We start from the raw sequence: 24174 nt of genomic DNA, 5'->3' as shown, positions 1-24174 counted from the left end.
ACAGACAATCTTTTCTCTGCCCCAATCAGAATAACGTTCCTTTGATTCAGACTCAACTTGGTCTTTCCTTTCCTCCCACTTATTTTAAGTGCTCGCATTTCATTTCCATTTTGGAGGGTCAGGGCACGTGAATCACCTTATTTTCCATTAAAGAAAAGAACCCCTCGGGCTTCCCTGGTGGCGCAGTGGTTGAGAGTCCACCTGCCGATGCAGGGGACGCGGGTTCGTGCCCTGGTCCGGGAAGATCCCACATGCTGCGGAGCGGCTGGGCCCGTGAGCCATGGCCGCTGAGGCTGCGCGTCCAGAGCCTGTGCTCCGCAACGGGAGGCCACAACAGTGACAGGCCCGCATACCGCCAAAAAAAAAAAAGAAAGAACCCCTCACGAGACCTTCTCTTTGTCCTGATAGTGGTAAGCAACACCGATTGCCAGAAGTCCTTATTGAAGATTCTAAGTACTTCCATTATATTTAGAAATTCAAGCTAAGAACGTATAACACAGCTAGGTGACACTGGGTTCCTCATATACAAAACAAGGAGGTTGGACTAGATGAACTCCTTCCTTCCTTCATTCATCAGACATTTGTTGGGTGCCCATGTGTCAAGCTCTACAAGCTGAGGGCACAACATTGAAAAAGCCATTACAGCCCAGAGGATGATCTCTCAGCCCCTCCCTAAGCCAATCTGCTATGATGCTATTAGCATATATATGCAGTGCCATTCTCATTTGGACAAGATATTTTCCTCACATTGTTTATTTCCCCCTATTTTTTAAAAAAGTCTGCCTTGTAATACTGATAGGACAGCCAGCGAGGGTGTCAGGGTAAAGGAGCTGCCAGCTGCTCACCGCAGACTACATTCTGCACCAGGGAAGGCACTAGCTGATCTCATCCCTCCCCTTCCTGGCTCACCCCAATGCTCTCCTTTCTCCCGCACATTTTAGGCTTTCACGGAAGGGTGACTGAACGAATGAATGCTCTGTGTCTTTAGTCTCTTTCTTTCTTCCCGGCCCTAGGCTGGGGATACTGTACTGTCCTTTCCCCAAACACAAGCCAAAAGCACATCCTTAGGACCACCTTTCCTGAACCTTCTCCCTGAAGAGGAGGCCACACGAGGGCGAGCACCACCGCAGCACCGGCTACCATCACTGAGGCCGGCCGAGTGTGGAGCGCTGCCAAATGCGTCCTCACACTGTTCCAGCCACTCCTCATTTAATGCCCTACGCGGTGGGTCTATCGTTACTCCTCCCCCACGTACAAACACACAAACACACGCTTCCCCGAGAGGAAGCTGAGGTGCAGAGGGTAAGGGGCTTGGCAAAGATCACACAGCTAGGAAGGGGAGAGGACCAGGTTTCAAAGCCCAAGGTTCCCTGACTTGCAAGCTTGCCTTGTGTTCTTTAGCCCAACTCCACACTGTTTCTCATGGAAGAAGGAACTCCAGCCCTGACACTGGGCCTTGACACTGAACACTCAATATCCAAAACCCCGAGCAGGCCCACTGCCTCCTCATTCAGGGTCTCATAGTATTCATCTGGAAAATAGTTCTAACGATGATAATACCTCTCCTACCCACCTCCCAGGGTTGCTGTGGGATCACATGCTGCCTGTATTATCCATCCATCCATCCATCCATCCATCCATCCATCCATCAATCCAATACTCGCTGAGCATCTGCTCTGTGTTGGGCATATGCTGGGTATTAGGAAGGATGACGAAGGCCCACTAAGATGATGTATGCAAGATCCTTTTGAAATAAACTTTTTACCTTCCTGCAACAAGGGTTTAAGCTAACTGCCTTATTCACTCACTCATCCAACAAACACTTAGCTAACATTTCTATGCACAGGGCACTATGCTAGTGACTAGGGCTACAGGCGCCAAAAAAGAGAATAATAAAAGACAGGGCAACAGATGCAAACAGTATCTTCTATCACTTATTAAGCCATCACCTTCTATCATTCAGAAGCACACAGCTGCTAGGAGCTGTAAGGCAGTGTTAATATTTTAAGTAACACTTTGCATGAAGGTGAAGAATTGCTGAAGGAAGTAAAAATTTTAGGTGATTTCAATTTCAATGAACTTGCTACAGTATCTCAAGGACTAATCAGAGTTTTTGAGGAGGTGGTAATGCACCAGGACCAAGAAGCCTCTCTGAATCCTGGCTCTCCATTTTAGAATGACAGTGTCAGGAGAAATGCATTAAAATCAGAAAAGCTCTTCTCTTCTTTCTTGCTTCTATGGTAAATGTGCATGTTGTTTCTTTGGCTATTCCATGCAGTCACTTAAAATCCGCAGCTCTGAGTAGCATGAAGATTCCCCATAACTGAATTAGAAATCACCTGCTCAGCTGCCTGGGAAGCATCTCTTTTCCACTTGGGCTTTCCCTGACTGGCTCACAGAGCTTATGGCTTTGGTCTTCTGTGGGTGTTCTGAGGACAGAGTCAGATGAGCATTTGCATAAAAAAGCCAAACCAAGATCCTTTCATTTTAAGTTAAAGGCTAGAGGGAATTCCCTGGAGGTCCAGTGGTTAGGACTCCATGCTTCCACTGCAGGGGGCACATGTTAGACCCCTGGTCTGGGAACTAAGATCCTGCATGCTGCACAGCATGGCCAAAACAAACAAACAACAAAAAAATTAAATGCTAGAGGAGCAGCAGACTTAAGAGAAATAACCTAGTATTTTTTCCCCCTTCAAAGATGTAAGATAACCATGAAGTTTTCCTAAATAGAAAGCTGTGCTTCAAGAAGCATCCCCATAAAATGAACACGGACTCACCAGGTGCCCAATAGGGTGGCTATAGAGCTCCTCATTCCTGAGTCAAGCCCTTAAGAGAATTGGTAGAGGCATAAAACAATGCCAATGTTTTATTTTTATTTTTACTTTTTTTTAAAAGATTTTTTGATGTGTACCATTTTTAAAGTCTTTATTGAATTTGTTACAATATTGCTTCTGTTCTTTTATGTTTTGTTTTTTTGGCCATGAGGCACGTGGGATCTTAGCTCCCCGACCAGGGATCGAACCTGCACCCCCCGCATTGGAAGGTGAAGTCTTAACCACTGGACCACCAGGGAAGTCCCCCTATGTTTTACTGAAAAGTCGTTGTTGTTGTTTAGATACCCAATGGAGTTGGTCCTGATGGGGTTTTAAAGATGGTGTTGCATTTCTTAGGCCCTTCCTCCAAGAATATTATTTTCAGAAGACTGGAAGGTGTCAGGAGCACCAAAATTTGTTTTCCTCATTTATTTAATCCCCAACTATCTCAGAATTCCAGAACTTTAAAAGAGGAAGGGACTTCTTTAAGAATATGATTTAGAAATCATCCAGTCTACCCCCTCGCCATTTTATCACTTAAGGAACCAGAGGCTGAAAGAGATAACAGCAATTGCCAGGGTCACTCAACAAAATTGATATTGAAGCTAATACTAGAGCCCCTATGTTTTTGGTCTTTATCATTCAAATTATATCAATGGTCATTAGTCTTTATATCAATGTCATTGATAGAGAGGGGGAGATTAATAGATCTGTGATTTAAAACAGATAATCCCTCGTTTAACACCAGAGTAACACACTGCAGGACCCCAATGTTGAGGCCTATGTACAATGTCATAAACAATGTAACCTAAACACAGCAGGGTCTAGGGTCTCCATAAACAACAGTATGCTATTGGGTTTTTCCAGAAGCAGAGCTGTTGCATCTTCACAGTGGGTTGGCATTTTCCAGTTCTGGGCACTCTGTGCACCTGTTTTTCTCATATTGGCTGCCTACCACTGTTCAGCCACCCGCCACTCAAGACCTGCCACAGGACGCTCTTGTTTTTGCCAAAGTGGTCAGAGAGATTGCCAGCACTGATGTGAAGTCAGGTATTGTCTGGAGATTGGAAAAAGCAACACCTTCTTCGGCCAGAATCTTCACCAGTGGAAGGCTGGTTTCTCTACTACAGTTAATCCTATTAATCAGTTTGGGTTGTATTTATTTAATTCTGTGGTTTGTATTGTGACAATATATTTATGCAGCTGTTTAAAACTGGGATGTCTATATGTATACCTGGAAGCCATCATTTATATACCTAATTATCTAATGAATTGACCAATCTGCCATTTGAAAAGATTGGGCAATTTCACAGGGATGTCACTATCGTAACACCTGGGCCCTAGAGATGGTGATTTATTGTTTATTGACAGTTTGTAATGATCAGAACACAGAATCTGTCATTTTAGAGCCTGCAAAAGCTTCAGGGATCATTTAATCAATCTTTCTGTTCGCCCCAGCCTACTTTCCAGATAAGACAATGGAAACTGAGGGAAGGTAGGTGACAGGCAGAAGGTCACATAATGAATGAGGAGAACTAGTTCCAGGAGTGCTTCTACTTGGAAATGGGATCTTCAGGCAGTCTCTTACCTTTCAAATGCAGACCTTAATTTAACAGAAACAGGTGACATCCTATTAGTAAAGAGATCACTATCAGGAAAAGTTTGGGCTTGAAGAAGGAGCTCTAGGGGAGGTAAGATATTTCAGATGCTTCTCAGTAAAGATTTTAACTTAAGAAATAGATTTGTCCCCATTTAAATCAATGGCTGTGAGTAGCATAAAGTTTGGTTTCAATACTTAATCTTCAAAGATTGAAATAATTATGCTTAAGATAGTTATCATTTATTGGGCTGTAAGCATTGTACAAAGAGATCTATATTACATGTCATTCATTCATGCATACATTCATTAAGTATTTATTCAACACCCATGATATGCCAGGGAGTGTTTTGGACAGTAGGAATACTATAGTGAACAAGGCCAGGTTCCCGGCCTCCTGGAATTTATAATCAAGTGGGAGAGATAGATAATAAACAAATCAACAAGTGAAAATAGACTTCCAACATATGGAGATGTTACTGTTCCTTCTGGAAACTCACTAAAAAGATAGCAAAGGCATAAATGCACAAGGAAAAGGACGCAGAGAAATGATGGGAGATGACAATGGGTATCAGCAGACCACTGAAGTCAACAAAATTTTGGAAGCTGGGAAACAGAAGGACATGAAGCTAACTGACTCAGTAGACCAAAGAAAGGGGACACATATGCCCAGAGCAATGGAAGCATGACAACTTACGCTGCAGAATTCCCAAGAAGTTTAGGACTCCAAGATCAGGTACCTCTGAAGGCAGAGGTGCTGGGAGGGGCTGAAGACAGGAGGTTTGGTAGAAAGTATGTCTAAGGTACAGGGACAACCTCAGATTCTCTCTCCCACCCCACAAAATCAGTCAACTATCCTATCTTTTTAGCACCTTTCTCCTGACAGCCCCCAGGACCCAGGCAGCCAGGCCTGTATCTTCCAGAAGGAGAAAAGGATTCCTCTAGGGGAAGTGGACTACTTCATGAGAAAAGAATTACAGCTGTGAGTCCCCAGGAAACAGCCTGGCCAGGCCCAAACAGATCTCTCCATGGTGAAATTCATACACACAAGTTCTAGTGCCTTCCTTTTAAATGAAAGGACATTTGCTTGAGATACAGGGTCCAAAACAAACAGAAAAATTAACTCAAGGAAGCACAGACAATGTTGGGAGCTGAAAAAGACTCCAAAACTCAACTGTAACATCTTTAGAGATATGAGAAAAGGTTTGCACTCATGAAACAAGAACAGAATGCAATACGAAAAGGAACATTCAAAGAACAAGAACACTTGCCATTTGAAAATATAATAGCAAAAATTAAAAATTATATAGTAGGTGTAGAAGACAAAGATATCAACCAGAAAGTAGAACAAGAAGACTAAAAGTAGAGCAAAAAGATTGAAAACAAGAAAGGGAAAGTTAAGGAAATTAGATGATCAAAAGAGAAAAGCTACTACCTGATTAAAATCAGAGAGAATTATTTTTAAAATTTGAGAAAATTTCCTAGAACTGAAGGAGCACAAGTTTTTAGATCAGGAGGGTTGGTGTAAAATCTTTGTCTTCAAAACAAAAAGGACTGTACTTAGGCTCAGAGAGGAATTTCACAATCACTCATGGGTGGGGATTATTACCCCCTTCTTAAATATGAGAAAATAAAGGCCAAGAGAGCTTAAGGCATCTCTCCAAGGTCACACAGCTAGTCATCAGTGGAACTGGGAATCAGTGGAATCAGTCAGACCCAGGTTGGTCTGACTCCAAAGCATGTGCTCTGAACCACAAGTGGATATTGCCTGAGACCTTTCTGGACTCTGATTCTGCCATCAGTGTAAATTAGCAACCCTGCCAGATCCATGCCACCATCATGTGTTCTTGAACTAGCCAAAGTATAACAGAGGAGGGAACGTTGAGAAGTATGGGATTATTTGCCCAAACTCTCCCTTCAATCGTAAAAACTAGGCCACCGCCATGGATAGATTTGGGTGGTGATGCAAACCGGGGCAATTCTGGAGAGTCAGACTCATATTTGAACTGTGGGACTTGAAGAAAAGCAAACTTCTCCAGCACCAAAGGAAGACCCAACTCTACTTGTGATAGGCTTAGAGATCAGGTTCCCAATGGGATCCTTATGACCATCATGGATTTGTTTGAGGTAGAGATTTCATCAAAGTTCCCATTGGAAAGATGTGGTGTTGGGAGTCTATAGATTTTTTTAAAAAATTTTAAATTTAATTTTATTTATTTTATACAGCAGGTTCTTATTAGTTATTCATTTTATACATATTAGTGTATACATGTCAATCCTAATCTCCCAGTTCATCCTACCACCACCACCACCACCCCTGCCACTTCCCCTGCTTGGTGTCTATATGTATGTTCTCTATATCCGTGTCTCTATTTCTGCCCTGCAAACTGGTTCATCTGTAACATTTTTCTAGGTTCCATTAATATACGATATTTGTTTTTCTCTTTCTGACTTACTTCACTCTGTATGACAGTCTCTAGGTCCATCCACGTCTGTACAAACGACCCAATTTTGTTCCTTTTTATGGCTGAGTAATATTCCACTATATATATGTACCACATCTTCTTTATCCATTCATCTGTCGATGGGCATTTAGGTTGCTTCCATGACCTGGCTATTGTAAACAGTCCTGCAATGGACATTGGGGTGCATGTGTCTTTTTGAATTATGGTTTTCTCAGGGTATATGCCCAGTAGTGGGATTGCTGGGTCCTATGGTAATTCTATTTTTAGTTTTTTAAGGAACCTCCGTACTGTTCTCCATAGTGGCTGTATCAATTTACATTTCCACCAACAGTGCAAGAGGGTTCCCTTTTCTCCACACCCTCTCCAGCATTTCTTGTTTGTAGATTTTCTGATGATGCCCGTTCTAACTGGTGTGAGGTGATACCTCATTGTAGTATTTTTGTTTTTGTTTTTGTTTTTTTGCAGTACATGGGGTTCTCACTGTTGTGGCCTCTCCCGTTGCAGAGCACAGGTTCCGGATGCGCAGGCTCAGCGACCATGGCTCACGGGCCCAGCTGCTCCGCAGCATGTGGGATATTCCTGGACCGGGGCACGAACCCGTGTCCCCTGCATCGGCAGGCGGACTCTCAACCACTGTGCCACCAGGGAAGCCCCTCATTGTAGTTTTGATTTGCATTTCTCTAATAATTAGTGGGGAGTCTATAGATTCTTTACATCGAAGACAAATCTGGCTTTCAAGCAGGCTTCTTCTAGAGTTCTAACAGCTCAACCAAGGGCCCCAAGTCTTTGCCAGTCTAGATGATTCCAACAGAATCTAAGCTGATTGATCTAAAAGAGGGAGGGGCAGAGGGGAAAGGTATTTCTCTGTATCCTCTTCCCAAAGTCAGGATTCTTAAGTGTTTCGTATCTCTCAGCCCATGCCATTTAGTTGGCAGAGAGGTCTCATAGGGTCAACATCTCCAGAAGTAAATCAATTACCTGATATGGTGAAGTGGAGTTGAAAAAACTGACCTGCGGGCAAAGCAATCTCCTGGGTCAAGGAATTTCATCAGCCCTTTTGCTTGGAGTCACACCAGTTTGAGAGTTTGACCCCTGAGTGTATAAAGCTTCTTGCTCCTAAGCCAGTGCAGGGGCAGCCAAAAATACAAAACCTGGGTTAAGTATAGGAACATATCTTTGTCCTCGGCCACTTGGTGGCTATTTTTCCAGTGAAGACCTAAGAAGTAAACATGAAATCCTTTACTTGCTCTGTCCTTTAAGAAAAAGCACTTGTTTCTCATGTTGACCTTTCTAAAAAGTTTGTTCATGCAACTGCAAAAGGATGGAAGGCAGCTCACAGGCAGACGTGTGGACGTGAATGAGGAGATGGTCACGAGCATGACCCCGGCGTTGAGCTACCCCAGTCGAGCGCTTAAAGAGCTTTTCTCTGAGCAACTGCTTCTCCAGTACCCCATAATTAGCCTGCTCTCTGAACTGCATACAGATGGAGTGGCTGGGGAAGAGGATCAAGGGAATAACTCTAGAAGCAAATAAAAATTATGCAGCTGTCTCCAGCTAGAGAGAGATCATCACCAACAGAAAATTAGGGAAAGAACTGTGACCATACAAAGCTTTAAATTCTTTCTCACAAATCACACAGATTAAAAAGAAAGCATTCAAGCAACACATCTTTGCTTGCAAGACATCCACCCTCACTGACTATTGACAAAACTCATTCCTGAACAGCCGTGAGCTATATGACAAGGCTTACCTTGAATTTAGGGTCTGTAGCTCAGATCCCGATTCAGGGACTGGCTGACCTCAGTCACACTGTCAGCCTTATAACCAAATTAGAGATACTCTTGGGAATCAAAACCTCTCAGACTTCGTAGGGGAGCCCACAATGCTTTGAGAGTCCAGGTGAATTTGGAGCTACCTTGCCAAAATTTAACAAACGGTCATTTTTAGCCAAAGATGCCATCATTGTACTTGCAGAGAACTCTGACTTTTACAACAATATTTATATATAACATTCAGTCGGGGTATTGAAATTATACTGCTAAGCCTGTCAGAGTTAATAACAATATCACAGGCACCAAACAATTTCTTGGATAACGATGAACATGTGTGAATAATCCCCTTTCTCACAAACTATCTCCCTGAGGCCTAATGACTACTCCAAAATTCTTCCAACTTTCCAAACATGCTGCAGTCCTGAGCTTCCTCCCAATGCACCCAGTGGATGCAGACCAGGCATCACTCTAGCCAGGCCCTCACATCCACATCTTTTCTCAGCAAGTTCTCTCTCCAGCTCCTGAAAGTATTTGGGAAGGCCACATTCTCTGTGTTTAGAAATGCAGCTTGAGGTGGGAGTTAGAGCCACCTGCCTACTAAGTCTGGAAGCATAGAATGAAAGCACCATACAGGATCCTTAGGGGTCACCCAACCTCATGCCTTGATAAAGAAGAGTTCCTGAGAGTGAAGGATCCCACACTGAGTTGGAGAAATCTTATTCTGTTACTTAAGGATCATTTTAATAAATGTGAATAAAATCCTTACACTTATTGCCAATTTAAAAAGTTATTCCTGTTAGCAATGGATCCCAAAGAAGCAACAACAAAATTTTACCTATTCTTATTCTTTCTTTTTCTTCTGGTCCATTTTAAGCTATTTAGTAAGATACATCACTACCACAGTCCTTATGGGGATATAGGTATTTGGGGAAGGCAGCTCTCTACAGAGCTGACTCAAAGTATCTTGATTTCAATTGAGCCTATTGGAAGAGCCGTGTCATAGAGCTGCCCTAGGAAGCCTATTCCACCCTAGTTTACCGCAGAGCCTGGGCTGGTGGATGAACCACCCCTTACTTGTATCAGCATTAACAACCAGTGCAGAAATAATAATAATTAGGGCTATTATCTGCTGGGTATCTCCTATTGGCAAGTGCTTTACATGCATTTTTCATTTAATCTTCACAACCCTAAGAAGCTCTCTTAACTCATCTTCACTTAACCAACTTACTGGACCAACCAGTACTTTCCATTCCCTTCCAACTATTCACAGATGCCTGTGGCTCACGGACTCTTTACAAACTAGAATTTACTTGTGCACTTCTGCTCCCATCAGCTGACTTATTGGTGTACCAAGAGAAGGTTGAATTTGTCACCAAATCTATTTATGCCAGTTGTACTTACTATTGTAAATGTATCACTTTAAAAAGTATAACAGAAATAACATATGAATTATAAATAAAGTTAACTGCTTAAAAACTTTGTTACAAGCTTTAGAAATATCCATTGTTTTACTTTAAAAAAATCTACTGTTGAATTCAGTGTTAGTGAGAAAACTATAAGCTAAATTATAAAAAGAGAAAAACCAGAATCTAGAAAGATTCTGTGCTCTGTTTTTGCAAATGTCTTCAAATTCCGGTTCCATTTTAAGGAAATCACAGACCATAATGCATCAAGGGTGCGATTTATACAGGAAAAACCAATAGCAGCCTCAGTCAGGAACCCTATCCTCAAAGAAAGGACCATCTCACGATACAAAAGATGGCACATGAATGTACTTACACTTTAAGTTAAAATAATATGTTTAAGGTCTTAAGCCTTTTTTATGATTTCCTGCTTTAAACAGCTATTGCAATTAACACATCAACCATCCACCCTATCAAGCCAATTAAGAGATCTCCTACCGAAATGTATTCCCATTTTATGGATGAGGAAAGGAGGTTTAGAGGTCAAGTAACTTGTCCACGGTCACATACCCAGTTATTGGTGGGGCTGGAATTTAAAACCAAGACGTCTGACTTCAAAGCCACGTTCTTGATTTTGATCAAGACTGCCTCATCATTTATACCCCAAACTTGAATACCTAAAATGCCACTTATAGCCTTATAATTCCCTTTGCATTGCAATGTCTTACCGTGCAAAGGAGAAGGCTAAAGTATAAAATAATCTGTTATAAATTTTTAGCTCCGTATGGGTTTTGCTGGGCTTTTCCAAAAGGATGCATCTCAGCAAGGTTGGCTGTGAAACAAATCTCTAAAGCAAACCCTGTGCTCTCATTGGCTCTACTCTCTAATTGTAGCCATGGAATTTGTCTATGGGAATAGTCCAGACTTTTGGCAAAGAATGACTATCCCAGGGTATGTTGGGAGTTTTAGCCTTTCTCCAATCCACAAAAATCCTTTATAGCACTTTCCAGATTTTGGAAGCCCCCTGCCTACCTCACTTCCCCATCTGCATATCCCTTCTCTTACTTGACTTACACCTGAGATTTTCTAAGACCGTATTTTACCTAACAGAATGTCGAGGACTGGGGTGGGGGTAGGTGATGGCAGGAATGAAACCTACAGTGTTCAAGAGTTAGAAAATATACCTCAGATTAATAGTAATTGCTTCTACTAAAATTTATCCTCACCTGTCACCATGAAATTCAAGGGTTTAATTTGCTTAATGTTAACTACATCAAAGATAAGCTACACTCATGATACATCTTTCCTCAGTGTAACCTGAGTTTGTCCCCAGAAATTTTAAAAGTGAGAAAAGAAAAAAAAAAAAGTAAATGCAAGATTAAAAGATTTTTTTGTCCCATTGTTCGTGGAGTAGCCACTGTTAGACTATAACTCTAAATCTTGTGAAATAATAGAAACTCTAAGACTACAGGGCTCAGAAAAAGTCTTAAAGAAGCCAGCCTGTTCATCTTCTTTCTCCCCTCTTCCAGGCTAGTCCAATTTAAGCCATTTATTCCAGCCAGAATCTATCCTATTTTTGAAGTACAGTGGGGAATTAGAAACACTACTGCCTTCCTCTGGAGCTCATCTAGTGTTTAGTAACCCTCACTGTCATTAGAGTCGAAAAAACTCCTCCTGGATAGGGGCCGGATGGTACAGCCTCATGACCCAAGGCATGTGTACCATGGGGGTTTTTGACTTTTCCCAAGCAGTGGGATCTCCGATGCATAATAAACTAGCAGGCTTCTTGCTTACTACAGTGTTTTTTCTGATTGTTCTTCCCCAATCCCCAGAAAACAAACACTAGACACAGCGAGGAAAAGCACTGTCCTGTAAAACCTTTGGACTCTTGGAAACAGGAGAAGGATCAGGCAGTGGCAATATTGGGTCCTCTGAGATATCACTGAGCCATCTTCACAATGTCATATCAGGAAGGCCAGGGCCATATTTAAAAAAAGGTTCCCCCAAAGGGGAAGGAAGCTGAAGCTAAAAATATATCATGCCAGCTGTTATAAATGCTTCTCAAAGGAAGCAAAGCAACTAGAGTTACCTCTTTGAAGAGCAAATGAGGGGTTAAGGATCTAAGGGAATTTTTCAGTTACATGCCAGGTTGGCTATGTTTTGGGGAGGAAGAAATTTTCCACCAAGAAAGAAAGTCTGTTGGTAAAAGACAAAATAATTCCATGAACATTTTAAAGGAACTCCAAAGGACACCAGTGGCTCCCAAGGCTTAGGATGGGGATCACCTGCAGCCTGCAAGACACAAGCAAGGTCTCCAAGCCTTGCCCCTCTTTTCAGTTTCCAGGAGACCACTTGCCAAGACCTCTTCTTATCAGGCCTGCCCAAAGTTGAGTGTTCTCTCTCCTCCCCTTGAGTATTGGTGTCCTAATGGGTTTTTACAGGATGGCTGGAATGAGCTCGAAGTAGCTGGCAGCCTTGTAAGAAAATGGGAAGGGCAGAGAGAAAAGGACTTCTTGCGCCAAATGGGCATCTTTGAAAGAGCTGGCCTTGGCTGCCTAAGGGGCTGATGGAATTGGTTTTTTTTTTTTTTTTCAGTTGCAGATCCAGGGTTCCCAAAGGAGCCCCATTTCCTGAGATCCACAACATCCCTCCTTTTCACCTTGCCCTGCTGAAGTAGTTTTGTTTCAGGTGTTGGCTCTCTGGGGCCCAGCAGCCATCCTTTCCATGAAGGGATGGACCCTCCACCCCACAGGAAGGCTGAGAAACAAGGATCAAAGTCCAAGAAATATCAAGGCACAGGATGCCCCAGTAGTTTTAACATTTTAACTTTCAATTTGAAATAATTACAGATCTACAAGAAACTGCAAAAATACTACATAGAGAGGTCTCATGTACCCATCCCCCCAGCATCGCCCAAGATGACATCTTACACAACTGTAGTGTATTACCAAAACTAGGAAACTGACATTAAACACAACACCCTTAACAAGACTATAGACCTTACTCAGATCTCAGCAGTTTTTGTACACACTATTTTTTTGGTATATATTTGTGCATCTTATCACCTATATAACTTCATATAACTACCTCCACAATCAAGATCACAGTATTTTACTAAAAGCCTGTTAGTATTGAGACCAAGTTGGTAATGTAAGTCAGGATGACTGTAAGGATTATGACAGAATGCTAAATGATCAATATTATCGCCAAATATTTAGTGAATTCCCAAGGACACTTTCTTATTTATTTTGGAAATTCATTAATTTCATGAACATTTGCCTAGTGAGCCCAGGAATTTATTAAGTCCCTACTGTTCAGCAAACGTTTCTGGCAGGGCAGGCAGACAGGCTTCAGCTCACATGCCATCTCTTATTGAATTATAGTGGCTGCCTTGAGGGGCATATTGAGGAGGACGCAGAGGCCACATCTGGGCTTAGCAGGAGACAGCCATTATCTAAGAGATGCTCTACCACAGGAGAGTGGCAGCTGAACACGTGCCAGGAATTTGCCATCTCCAACATTTCTGTGACTTTTTGAGGGTGTGCAAGGTGCTGGGAAAGAGGGATAAAGAAGACAAAACCCCTGTCCCTAAAGAGTTCATAATCAGGAAGGGGAGGCAAATATGTCAACCAAGAACTGGGACACAGAATGCTCAGTATATGAGTCAGTGCAAAGCAAGCATACTTGGGGTATAAGACTTGGATGGTCTGTGACATTGGTCAAGTTGCTTGGCCTCTCTGTGCCTCGGTTTCTTTATCTGTCAAACGGGAATAACAGTAATAGCCACATCGGGGGATTATAAGAATTAAATGAACTAATATTTATGTAAAGCGTTTTGAAGAGTACCCAGCATGTAGTAAGCACGATGCAGCAATTACTGTTAATTTACTTTTCATGATCTATGGTACCCTCAAATTTTTAATGTATTGCTTTTATCATCATAAAAATCAATCTAGATTAATAAAAGAAATACTAAGGTTCCAAGCTACACCATGAGACTGTAGAAGAAGTGGGCAGTTCAAATGGAGCACTTTGGAATAATTTTTGTAACGCAAAGTTTCTGAGTTCTTGCCTCAGTCTAGGCTAGCAAAGCTTGGCATGTTTTCAAATCCAAATGTAAAGAATGCTAAGAAAAATCATGTATTGGCAATGATTTGAATAGAAACAAGTTCCTTTCATTTGTAACTGCAGCACATAGTTTTCTCCCAGGTCAAATTCTGCCAGTGAAGAGTAGAACCTGGTTAGAAAGTCAGTCTGGGGCAATGGAGGTGGCACTGACCTCCCCACAGCGAAATTCTGTGGGCTCTTAAGAAAACCTGGATGGTTCTTTTCCTGGACAGTTTACTTTTTCTATGGAAGACTTAAGACAGAAAGCAAACCTAAAGATGCTAAGCCAGGTTCTAGGCATGTTGTACTTGGAATTGCTTGTGTTGGTCAATACAAAGGCCATGATTTGTGACAGCCAATACCTTGGTCCTTTCTGGTCCCACAGGCTCATGATGAAGAATCTGCACATTCTTGCTTTGAGTCATCAGACCCATGAGTAGCCTTAAAAGGGGAGCTAGGTACTGAAAATAGATTCTCCCCTCTCGTCTGAAACACCTTGATGTTCTCCAAAATGGTGTTTCATAGACTCTCGATTGTCTGAACCCATTCTTCTCTTATCTCATGGAAGAAAAGCCCCAGCTCAAAGATCCTGTGAGATCTCATTTGATTTAACTTCTGTAATCAATAAAAGGTACTCTCTCCTTTGTCTGAATGGATGAAAATTGGTTGATCCTTGTTAGATTAGGACATAGTTTTTGCCCTCTACTCTTAGCCTCATCTTAATCCCTTCCTTCAAAAAATCTGTGTGGTTCCATCATCTATTTTTTAATGTATCATTTTCTCCATCTCAATGTGCCAGCACCTTCTCAAAGTCAATATAAATCCAAAATCAAGCTTATAGCTAGTTTCTCTCCCTATCTTGTTTCTTATCTCTTTGGAATCACTAACTCAACTTTCTTCATCCCTTAAATACCTATCATGTGTGAAGCATTTCCAATTGATCTCTAAGATCTCTCTTTGAGAAATCCAATGGTCACTTCCTGGTCCTCATCTTACTGGACCTATCAGTAGCATTTGACTCAGTTGATCACTTTTTCCTTCTTGAAACCTTTTCTTCATTTGCCTTGACACACACACACACACACATACACACTTGCGTTTTCTCCAACTTCAATGGTTTCTCCTTGGTTTGTTGCTTCCTCTGCTTTTTCCCAGCCTTCATGTTGATGTGCTCAGGCTCAGCCCTTGGTTCTCTTCTCTATCTGCATCTCTACTATGGTAATCTCATCTCATAGTTTCATAGCTTTAAATATCACCCATGTGCTGAACTCCCAGATGTCTATCTTAGGTCAGTCTTCTCTCCCAAACTGCACGCTCATATGTCCAATTGCTTACTAGACATCTCTGATTGTCTAACAGATGTATAAACTCACCATATATGAAACTGAGCACCCAATCTTACCCCCAAACCTCCTCAATAAATAGAGACTTCCTCATTTCAACTGACGGCAGTACCATCCTTCCAAGTTGTGTAAGCAAAAACCCTGAAGTCATTCTTGAATTTTTCCCCTCACAACTCATTTATTCTGTCAGGAAATCCTTTTGGCTGTACTTTCAAAAACACATCTAGACTTGACCACTTCTCCCCCCTTCTACTGCAGCCATTCTGGTGCAAGTCATCAATGTCTTGCCTGGATTACTGGAATAGTCTCTTAACCAGTCTTCATGTTTCTGTCCTTGTCCTGGTACAATCTATTCTTAACACAGCAGCCAAAACAATCCCTTAAAACATGAGTCAGATCACATCACTCGTTTGCCAAAAATCCTCCAATGGGATTGCCGAGAGCAAAAGTCAAAGTTCTTGCAATGGCCCACAATACCCTGTAAGATGACTCCCTCCCTGTTACCTCTGCAACCTCTCCTACCGCTGTCTACCTCACTCACTCTTTTTCAGCCAGCAACCTCCTTTGCTTCTTCTCAAACAGCTGGTACTCTTCTACCTTGGAATCTGAAGACTTAAGGCCAAACCATTTTCTACTGCAGTGAAATGGTCACAGGAGACTCAAGTCCCCCTAGACCATGCTGCATGGTCTGGGCTCAGGAAAGATACAATGCAAATGAAGGCACAGAGTCTGGGGGTTAGTGCTAGCACTTTGCTTCTCACTGTCTTGCCTAGTCTCTCTCATTCATTTAGCAGACACTTACTGAGTGCTTACTGTTGCCAGCCCTAGCCAGGGCTGGGCATTTATGTACATAATCTCATTTACCCTCACCACAACCCTCGCAGGCAGATATCATGAATGTTCCCATTTTACAAGTGGGGACCTTGCTCAGAGAGGTGAAGTAACTCAGCCAAGTTGCAGTTAGCTAATTTCAGGTCTGAGATTTGGATGCAGGAAGCAGTGACACCAAAGTCCTTGTCCTGCCCACTTTGTCAAGCTGCCTCCCAGGTGCTGAGAAGATATTTGATAAAAGCACAAGCGAATGAATGACCCAAAGTATTGCAGTTTTGATAAGCACAATTTAACCACTATCGACAATGCAGAGGGGTAAAGCAATGACACTAATGTTTTGTTAAAGAGATGTTCTTGAAATGCAAGTGCTGATATGACCTAAGTGTTTGAATGAAACTTTCTGGAGGAGAGATCTGAGCTGTTATCTTCTTTAGTGATGCTCTGAAAAGGGGCTCTAACCCCTTTCTTCTCAAGATACATAATATAGTTACTTTGTTAAACCTCCAAGTCCTTTTCAGCTCAAGTACTACACTGGGCTCAAAGGCCTAGGAGGCCATGACAATCATCTAAGCATTTCCTCCCCTCTGCTGGGCGAGGTAGCCACAGTGAAATATGAAAGTGTCTGTTGACTACAATCTGATAACCATCTCAAATTGTACTAATCTTATCAAGACCCCGGAATGTGTAAATCAGCAGAGATGGAAATGTGATGACCCAAGACTAATTTCAAGACAAATGACATAAAACTCAACCCCTTAAAATACAAAAGACCAAGTTTTGAGAGGGTAGGCAGCTCAGAGCCCGCATCTCTCCCAGCTATCAAAGAGTTTTGTAACAATTACTGGATTCTGTCACTGACCCAGGAAACTCCGGCCAAGAAGCTCTGTCATCCCAGCCTGCCTGTGTCTGCTTGAATAGTTCAAGCCATCACTCTCTGTCACACAGAGGTTAGTGAAACTGTTCCCTGGATTACTAGTCTGTGAAAAAAACTGTCACCAGAACCTCTTACACAATAAACTAATGATGCAATAATCACCTAATTCCCCAAATTTGAAAATTATCAATATCTAAATAAAAAAATGGACGAAAGAATTTTAAACTCTCATGTTGTGGCATTATCAATGCAGTATCTTAAGTACTTCTTTGATTATTCCACTAAAGTACTGTTTCAATCAATGTAGTAAAAATTCAACACTCTTATGTATTTGAGAAAGCCATTTAAAAAGGCCCATTAGCCAAAAGATCCGAGTGGAGGTAGAGGCCAAGAAACTGTCACTGACAATCCTTAATCCTCTCAGATCTTTTAATTGGGGGTTCCTGCATGTTGACAGACACATAAGGTCTAACCGCAAAAGCTTTTCCCCAAGAAAGTTATCTATGCACTGACGCTGTCTTCAGGGACACATGCGAACTAGCATCAGGGAACTCTGTTTAATGGCAGGCCACTCTCCCACGTTGCCACTTTACAGAAGCACCAGTGGCATGTTTGTCACTTTGCTCAGCCTAAGTGGGGAGCCATAGAGAGGAGGACTCCTGGCCCTGGTCCCAGCTGTGGGCAGAGTACTTTGCTTTAGTGGTCAAAAGAGGAGGAGGCTGTCCTCTGCTCTCCCCTCCCGCAAAGCCATTCCCGCCCCACCTCTCCTAAGGGGTTAGACTGAGCAAGAGAAGGCCACAGCATCCACACCAGGCCACAGCACAGAGCAGCATTCTCAGTTAGCAAACCTGTTCCCCCTGGTCAGGAGGAAAAGTGACCCTGACAACTGGGGATTAAAACCAGGAGATGCAAGGGAGGGAACATTCCAGGGTGAAATTAAAAAAAAAAAAAAAAAAAGAAGAAGAAAGAAAGAAAGAAAAAAAGAAAGGAAAAGAAACAAAAGAAGTGAAAAGAAAGGAAAACGCACAAAGCCCATGAGGCTGTCTGGTTAACCATGGGTTAGAATCAGGTTTAGAGAATCACAGGGGAACTCAGTGTCTCAGCAAATCCAAAAACCCCAGGTGAAAGATAGCGGGTGAAAGGCATTTCTGTTTGTGGAAACAGGAAGTTTCCTTCTTTCACCACTTAATCTGTCTCATTTAATTTTTTCTCTTTTTTTGGTCTATTTGTAACCCGAATTTGGACCATCAATCATTTTTAGCTGCCCAGCATTTTTCTCTTTCCAGAGTTGAAAGAACAACAAAGATGGGGTCCAAAGAGCCCTTTCCCACAGCCAATTCCAATCAGCCCTTCTCTCCCAGGGTTACAGGGTGCTCAGAGCAGACATTCCCAGTGGGACATGCCACACACAGCAAGTCGCCAAACCAGACCACACTAAAGGGCTTCTCGGGGACTTACTTGTACTGGTGCTGGTTCCAATCGTATTGATTGTGGTGGGGACGGATGAAGAGGAGTAGAGAGGCACGTGGCCATTCTCACACCCCAGGCTTTTGTCCTGCCAGCTGGAGGCATTGATGCAAATCCCAGAATCCCGAGAGTTCTGCCACCCATTAAGCTTGTCGTCGGAGTTCTGTCTTTGGTGATAGTAGTGCGTCTGCCCGTAATCCACAGAGTCCGAGCGGCCTCGGTTCTGGCCGCCAAAGCTGGTCGACGTGCGGTCCTCCAAGTGGTTCAGCCACATGGCCAGAGCACTGCGGTCTTCCAACGAAGTGGCTGGATGGATCAAAGCATAGGACAGCAGCTGCCTGCTCTCCTCAATGTGCTGGTTGTGTTCAATGGAGTGCGCCAGGATTTTGGGCAGCAGTTTCATATACTCTACTTTTGCGTCGAGGTTTCCTGGCTTCAGCAAAGGCAGGTGAGTTAACAGGAGGGAAATCACTTTATCCTTGGACTCCTGTTGCCATTGGTTAATGATTCCTGAAAAGGAAAATATGCAGGGCAAATAAGCAATTACACCCACAGTGGCACCAAGCACCACGCTGTAAAGAGAATTCCTGGGGATTAGAGGCTCAACCTACGTACCCTGCATAAATTTTCTCAAAAACAGTCTCTGCATTGAGTTGGATAACTGACCTCAGGTTGTCAGGGGGCAGTGACTTCAATGAAACGTGAAACAAACGCTCTGAGATGTTTGGGTGCTCAATCTAATTCTCATGCAGGTCTCCAAAGAGGCTATGACCACTTCGGTACAAACAAATACAATTTACAGCCATTTTATTTCTTAGGAAAGTCTAGGCATACCCTCAGATAGGTGAAGAAGGAATAAGAAAATCTCCATGGAAAAGTGAGTATAATCAAGGGTCCATATAGTGGAGTCCGCGAAGGTATGGCTGCTTTCCCTTCCCCAGACATTTGTGGAAAGTAGCTGAGGCCCTGGCAAAGGCATTTGTTTGAAGTTGGTAAAACTTCCTAGATGGAGACATCTGTCAGGGAAAAAAGGACACCCCTCAGCTCGGTGAAGTACGCCTGCACCTTCCTCATGAGAAACTGACTCAGAAAATGACTGTGATCTCAAAGCTAGAATGAACAATAGACCCAAGACTTTGCTACAGTGGCACCTCTGATCACACATGCTAAGCAAGCTATTTTTCTTTAAATATAGAAGATCTGTTTGGTTATTTTTATTATGATAAAATATACATAATATTTGCCATTTTAACCGTGTTTAAGTGTACAGTTCTGTGGCATTAAGTACATTCATATTGTTGTGCAGCCATCACCACTATCCATCTCCATATCTTTATCTTCCCAAACTGAAACTCTGTACCCATGAAACACAGACTCCTCATTCCCTCTCCCATCCCCTGATGACCATCATTCTACTTTCTGTCCCTATATATTTGACTACTCTAGTTACTGTATTTAAGTGGAATTATATAGTATTTGCCCTTTTGTGACAAGCTTATTGCACTTAGCATAATGTCTTCAAGGTTCATCCATGAAAAGATTTGTTTTTCACACTCTCCCAAGGAACCCCTCCTATTCCCTACTATTCAAAACACAAATCTTTTGCTGTTAGGTAAACATGGATTAATTGCCTTAACTGGCCTTTGAAAAGTAGCTTGTTTTGGAGACCGATAGTTATCCATGGGGCCTGGGATGATAGGAAAGAAAGCTCCCTTCAGAAAAGTCATTCCGAACACCTGAACACCTCAACTCTGGCCCAGTGATGACTGTAGAAGGGCTAGGGCTTTCACAAAGTATCTGCAGGGTTGAAAAGGCATTTCTGGAATTTAGCAGAAAGGCTTCACAATTCTAGTGAGGCACAAACATACCAGAACAAGCTCAAGAGTCAGTGTTGACCATAAGCTACAAATGCACCAGCTGTGTAGGAAAAGGCCTCTCAAGACGAAGGGGTGTATTCAATGAAAAGTATCAGGCGAGAAAGACATGGTAGGTAATGAAAGAATGGGCTTCAGAGTCAGGCACACATGGGCATGAATCCCGGCTCTGTCACCTAACTGGCAAAGGAACTTCGCTAAGTTACTCAACCTCTGTGAGCCTCAACTCCCTCATCAGTGAAGAGTGCTACCAAGAGCACCTGTCCCTCCTTGTGTTATAGGATTCAATGAGGTAATGTATCAAAAGGACCAGTCAAGTACTTGATAGTGGAAATAATTCCTTCTATTTGTCTCTGCATTAGTCAGGCCCATGTTAGAGCCATGCTGGGTGGTTTCATATACCAAGTTATAAAAATAATAAAGGCCAGATACTCCAATAAATTTCTATTAAAAAAAACAGAGACCAGAGATGACCCAGGGAAGGTCATTAAAAATTATCAGAGTTGATACAAAGCTACAGTAATCAAGACAGCATGGTACTGGCACAAAAACAGACACATGGATCAGTGGAACAGAACAGAGACCCCAGAAATAAACCCACACACCTACGGTCAATTAATCTTCAAGGAAGGAGGTAAGAATATACAATGGAGAAAAGACAGTCTCTTCAGCAAGTGGTGCTGGGAAGTTGGATAGCCAGCCAGATGTAAATAAATCAATGAAGTTAGAACACACCAGCACACCATACACAAAAATAAACTTAAAATGGCTTAAAGACTTAAATATAAAACATGATACCATAAAACTCCTAGAAGAGAACACAGGCAAAACATTCTCTGACATAAATCATACCAATGTTTTCTTAGGTCAGTCTCCCAAGGCAATAGAAATAAAAGCAAAAATAAACAAATGGAACCTAATCAAACTTGCAAGCTTTTGTACAGCAAAGGAAACCATAAACAAAACGAAAAGACAACCTACAGGCTGGGAGAAATATTTGCAAGTGATGTGACCGACAAGGGCTTAATTTCCAAAATATACAAGCAGCACATACAACTCAATTATGAAAAAAAACAAACAACCCAATCGAAAAATGGGCAGAAGACCTAAATAGACATTTCTCCAAAGAAGACATACAGATGGCCAACAGGCACATGAAAAGATGTTCAACTTCGCTAATTATTAGAGAAATGTGAATCAAAACTACAATGAGGGGGCTTCCCTGGTGGTGCAGTGGTTAAGAATCTGACTGCCAATGCAAGGCACTCAGGTTCAAGCCCTGGTCTGGGAAGATCCCACATGCCATGGAGCAACTAAGCCCGTGCACTGCAACTACTGAGCCTGCGCTCGAGAGCCCGCAAGCCACAGCTACTGAACCTGCATGCCACAACTACTGAAGCCCGTGCACCTAGAGCCCGTGCTCCTCAACAAGAGAAGCCACTGTAATGAGAAGCCTGCATACCTCAACGAAGAGTAGCCCCCGCTAGCCACAACTAGAGAAAGCCTGTGCACGGCAACAAAGACCCAACAAAGCCAAAAATAAATAAAATTTTTTTAAAATTTAAAAACTACAAAGAGGTACCACCTCACACCAGTTAGAACTGTCATCATAAAAAAGTCTACAAATAACAAATGCTAGAGAGGGTGTAGAGAAAAGGGAACCCTCCTACACTGTTGGTGGGAATGTAAATTGGTGTAGCCACTATGCAAAACCATATGGAGGTTCCTCAGAAAGCTAAAAATAGAGTTGCCATGTGATCCAGCAATCCCACTCCTGGGCATATATCTGGACAAAACTGTAATTCAAACAGATACATGCAACTCTATGCATAGCAGCACTATTCACAATAGCCAAGACATGGAAACAACCTAAATGTCCGCTGACAGATGAACGGATAAAGATGTGGTACATATATACAATAGAATACTACTCAGCCACAAAAAAGAATGAAATAATGCCATTTGCAGCAACATGGATGGACCTAGAGATTATGATACTAAGTGAAGTAAGTCAGAAAGAGAAAGACAAATACCATATGATATCACTTATATGTGGAATCTAAAATATGACAAAAATGAACTTATCTACAAAACAGAAACAGACTCACAGATGTAGAGAACAGACTTGTGGTTGCCAAGGGTGGTGGTGGGGGGGGTTGGACTGGGAGTTTGGGATTAGCAGATGCAAACTATTATATATAGAATGGATAAACAACAAGATCCTACTGTATAGCATAGGGAACTATATTCAATATACTGTGATAAGCCATAATTGAAAAGAATATGCAAAAGTATAATATATGTGTGTGTGTGTGTATGTATAACTGAACACTTTGCTGTACAGTGGAAGTTAACACAACACTGCATTAATAACTCAACTATACTTCAATAAAATAAAATTTTAAAATATTATCAGAGTTGGAAAAGAGGTAGAAAGTCAAAGGTAAAAAATAATGGGCTTATAACTGAACAATATGAAGAGATACTTGACTTTTTCCAAGTAGGGATTTCATAAGGAGATGGACAGTCAACTACTTGAAGCAGAAGTCTTCAAATTGAAGCATGAGAGAATAAGATTGGATGTGAAGTGCCAGAATGACAAAAGACTCAGAGGAGTCACCAAGGAAGTCTCTACAACCTCCATCCTCAGGGCTTGAAGAATAGAGATAGATGGTCCAGAGAAGCACTGTCAGATAGAAATATAATGCGAGCATACGCAATTTAAAATTTTCTAGTATTAAAAGAAAAGTAAAAAGGAGGTAAAATTAATTTTAATGATATATTTTATTTAATCCATTATATCATTGTATTATTATTTCAACTTGTAAGCAGTAAAAATTACTGATGAAACATTTTACACTTTCTTTGTATTAAGTCTTCAAAATACAGGGTGCACTTCAGACTACCCAAGGCAAGCTACAGATTCAGTGTAACCTATATCAAAATACTAATGGCATTTTTCACAGAACTAGAACAAATAATTTAAAAATTTGTATGGAAACAAAGAAAACCCCAAATAGACAAATCAATCTTGAGAAAGAAGAACAGAGCTGGAGGAGTCATGCTCCCTGACTTCAGACTATACTACAAAGATACATTAATCAAAACAGTATAGTACTGGCACAAAAAGAGATGCATACATCAATGGATCAGAATGGAGAGTCCAGAAATAAACCCACACACATATGGTCAATTAATATACAACAAAGGAGGCAAGAATATACAATGCAGAAAAGACAGACTCTTCAATAAGTGGTGCTGGGAAAACTGGACAGCTACATGTGAAAGAATGAAATTAGAACATTCTTTAATGCCATATACAAAAATAAACTCAAAATGGATTAAAGACCAAATGTAAGACCAGAGATGATAAAACTCCTAGAAGAAAACACAGGCAGAACACTCTTTGACATAAATCACAGCAATACTTTTTTGGATCCATCCCCTAAAGCAAAGGAAATAAAAGTGAAAATAAATAAATAGAACCTAATTAAACTTAAAAGATTTTGCAGAGCAAAGAAAACCACTGACAAAATGAAAAGACAGCCTACTGAATGGGAGAAAATATTTGCAAATGATATAACCAATAAGGGGTTAATTTCCAAAATATATAAACAGCTCATACAAC

At 41.7% G+C, this 24174-nt stretch overlaps 1 protein-coding gene across 3 annotated transcripts in view; it reads right to left on the bottom strand.

The window, feature by feature from the left end:
• The window catches only part of SAMD4A (sterile alpha motif domain containing 4A), a gene marked incomplete at its 5' end in the record, with an annotated part of 229801 nt that overhangs the window by 61128 nt on the left and 144499 nt on the right, over positions 1-24174 (bottom strand). For 2 of the 3 annotated variants that reach the window (XM_079701092.1, XM_079701094.1), the window contains one exon: positions 18664-19182. In XM_079701092.1, coding sequence (XP_079557218.1) covers positions 18664-19182 — 519 coding nt within the window. The remainder of the gene's footprint in view (positions 1-18663; positions 19183-24174) is intronic. The other variant, XM_079701093.1, reaches the window with a different exon arrangement.

This window comes from Hyperoodon ampullatus, assembly GCF_949752795.1.
Source record: "Hyperoodon ampullatus genome assembly, chromosome: 3".
NCBI classification, from domain to species: domain Eukaryota; kingdom Metazoa; phylum Chordata; class Mammalia; order Artiodactyla; family Ziphiidae; genus Hyperoodon; species Hyperoodon ampullatus.
The sequence above is the reverse complement of the archived record's forward strand: the minus strand, read 5'-3'. Positions and strand labels throughout refer to the sequence as shown.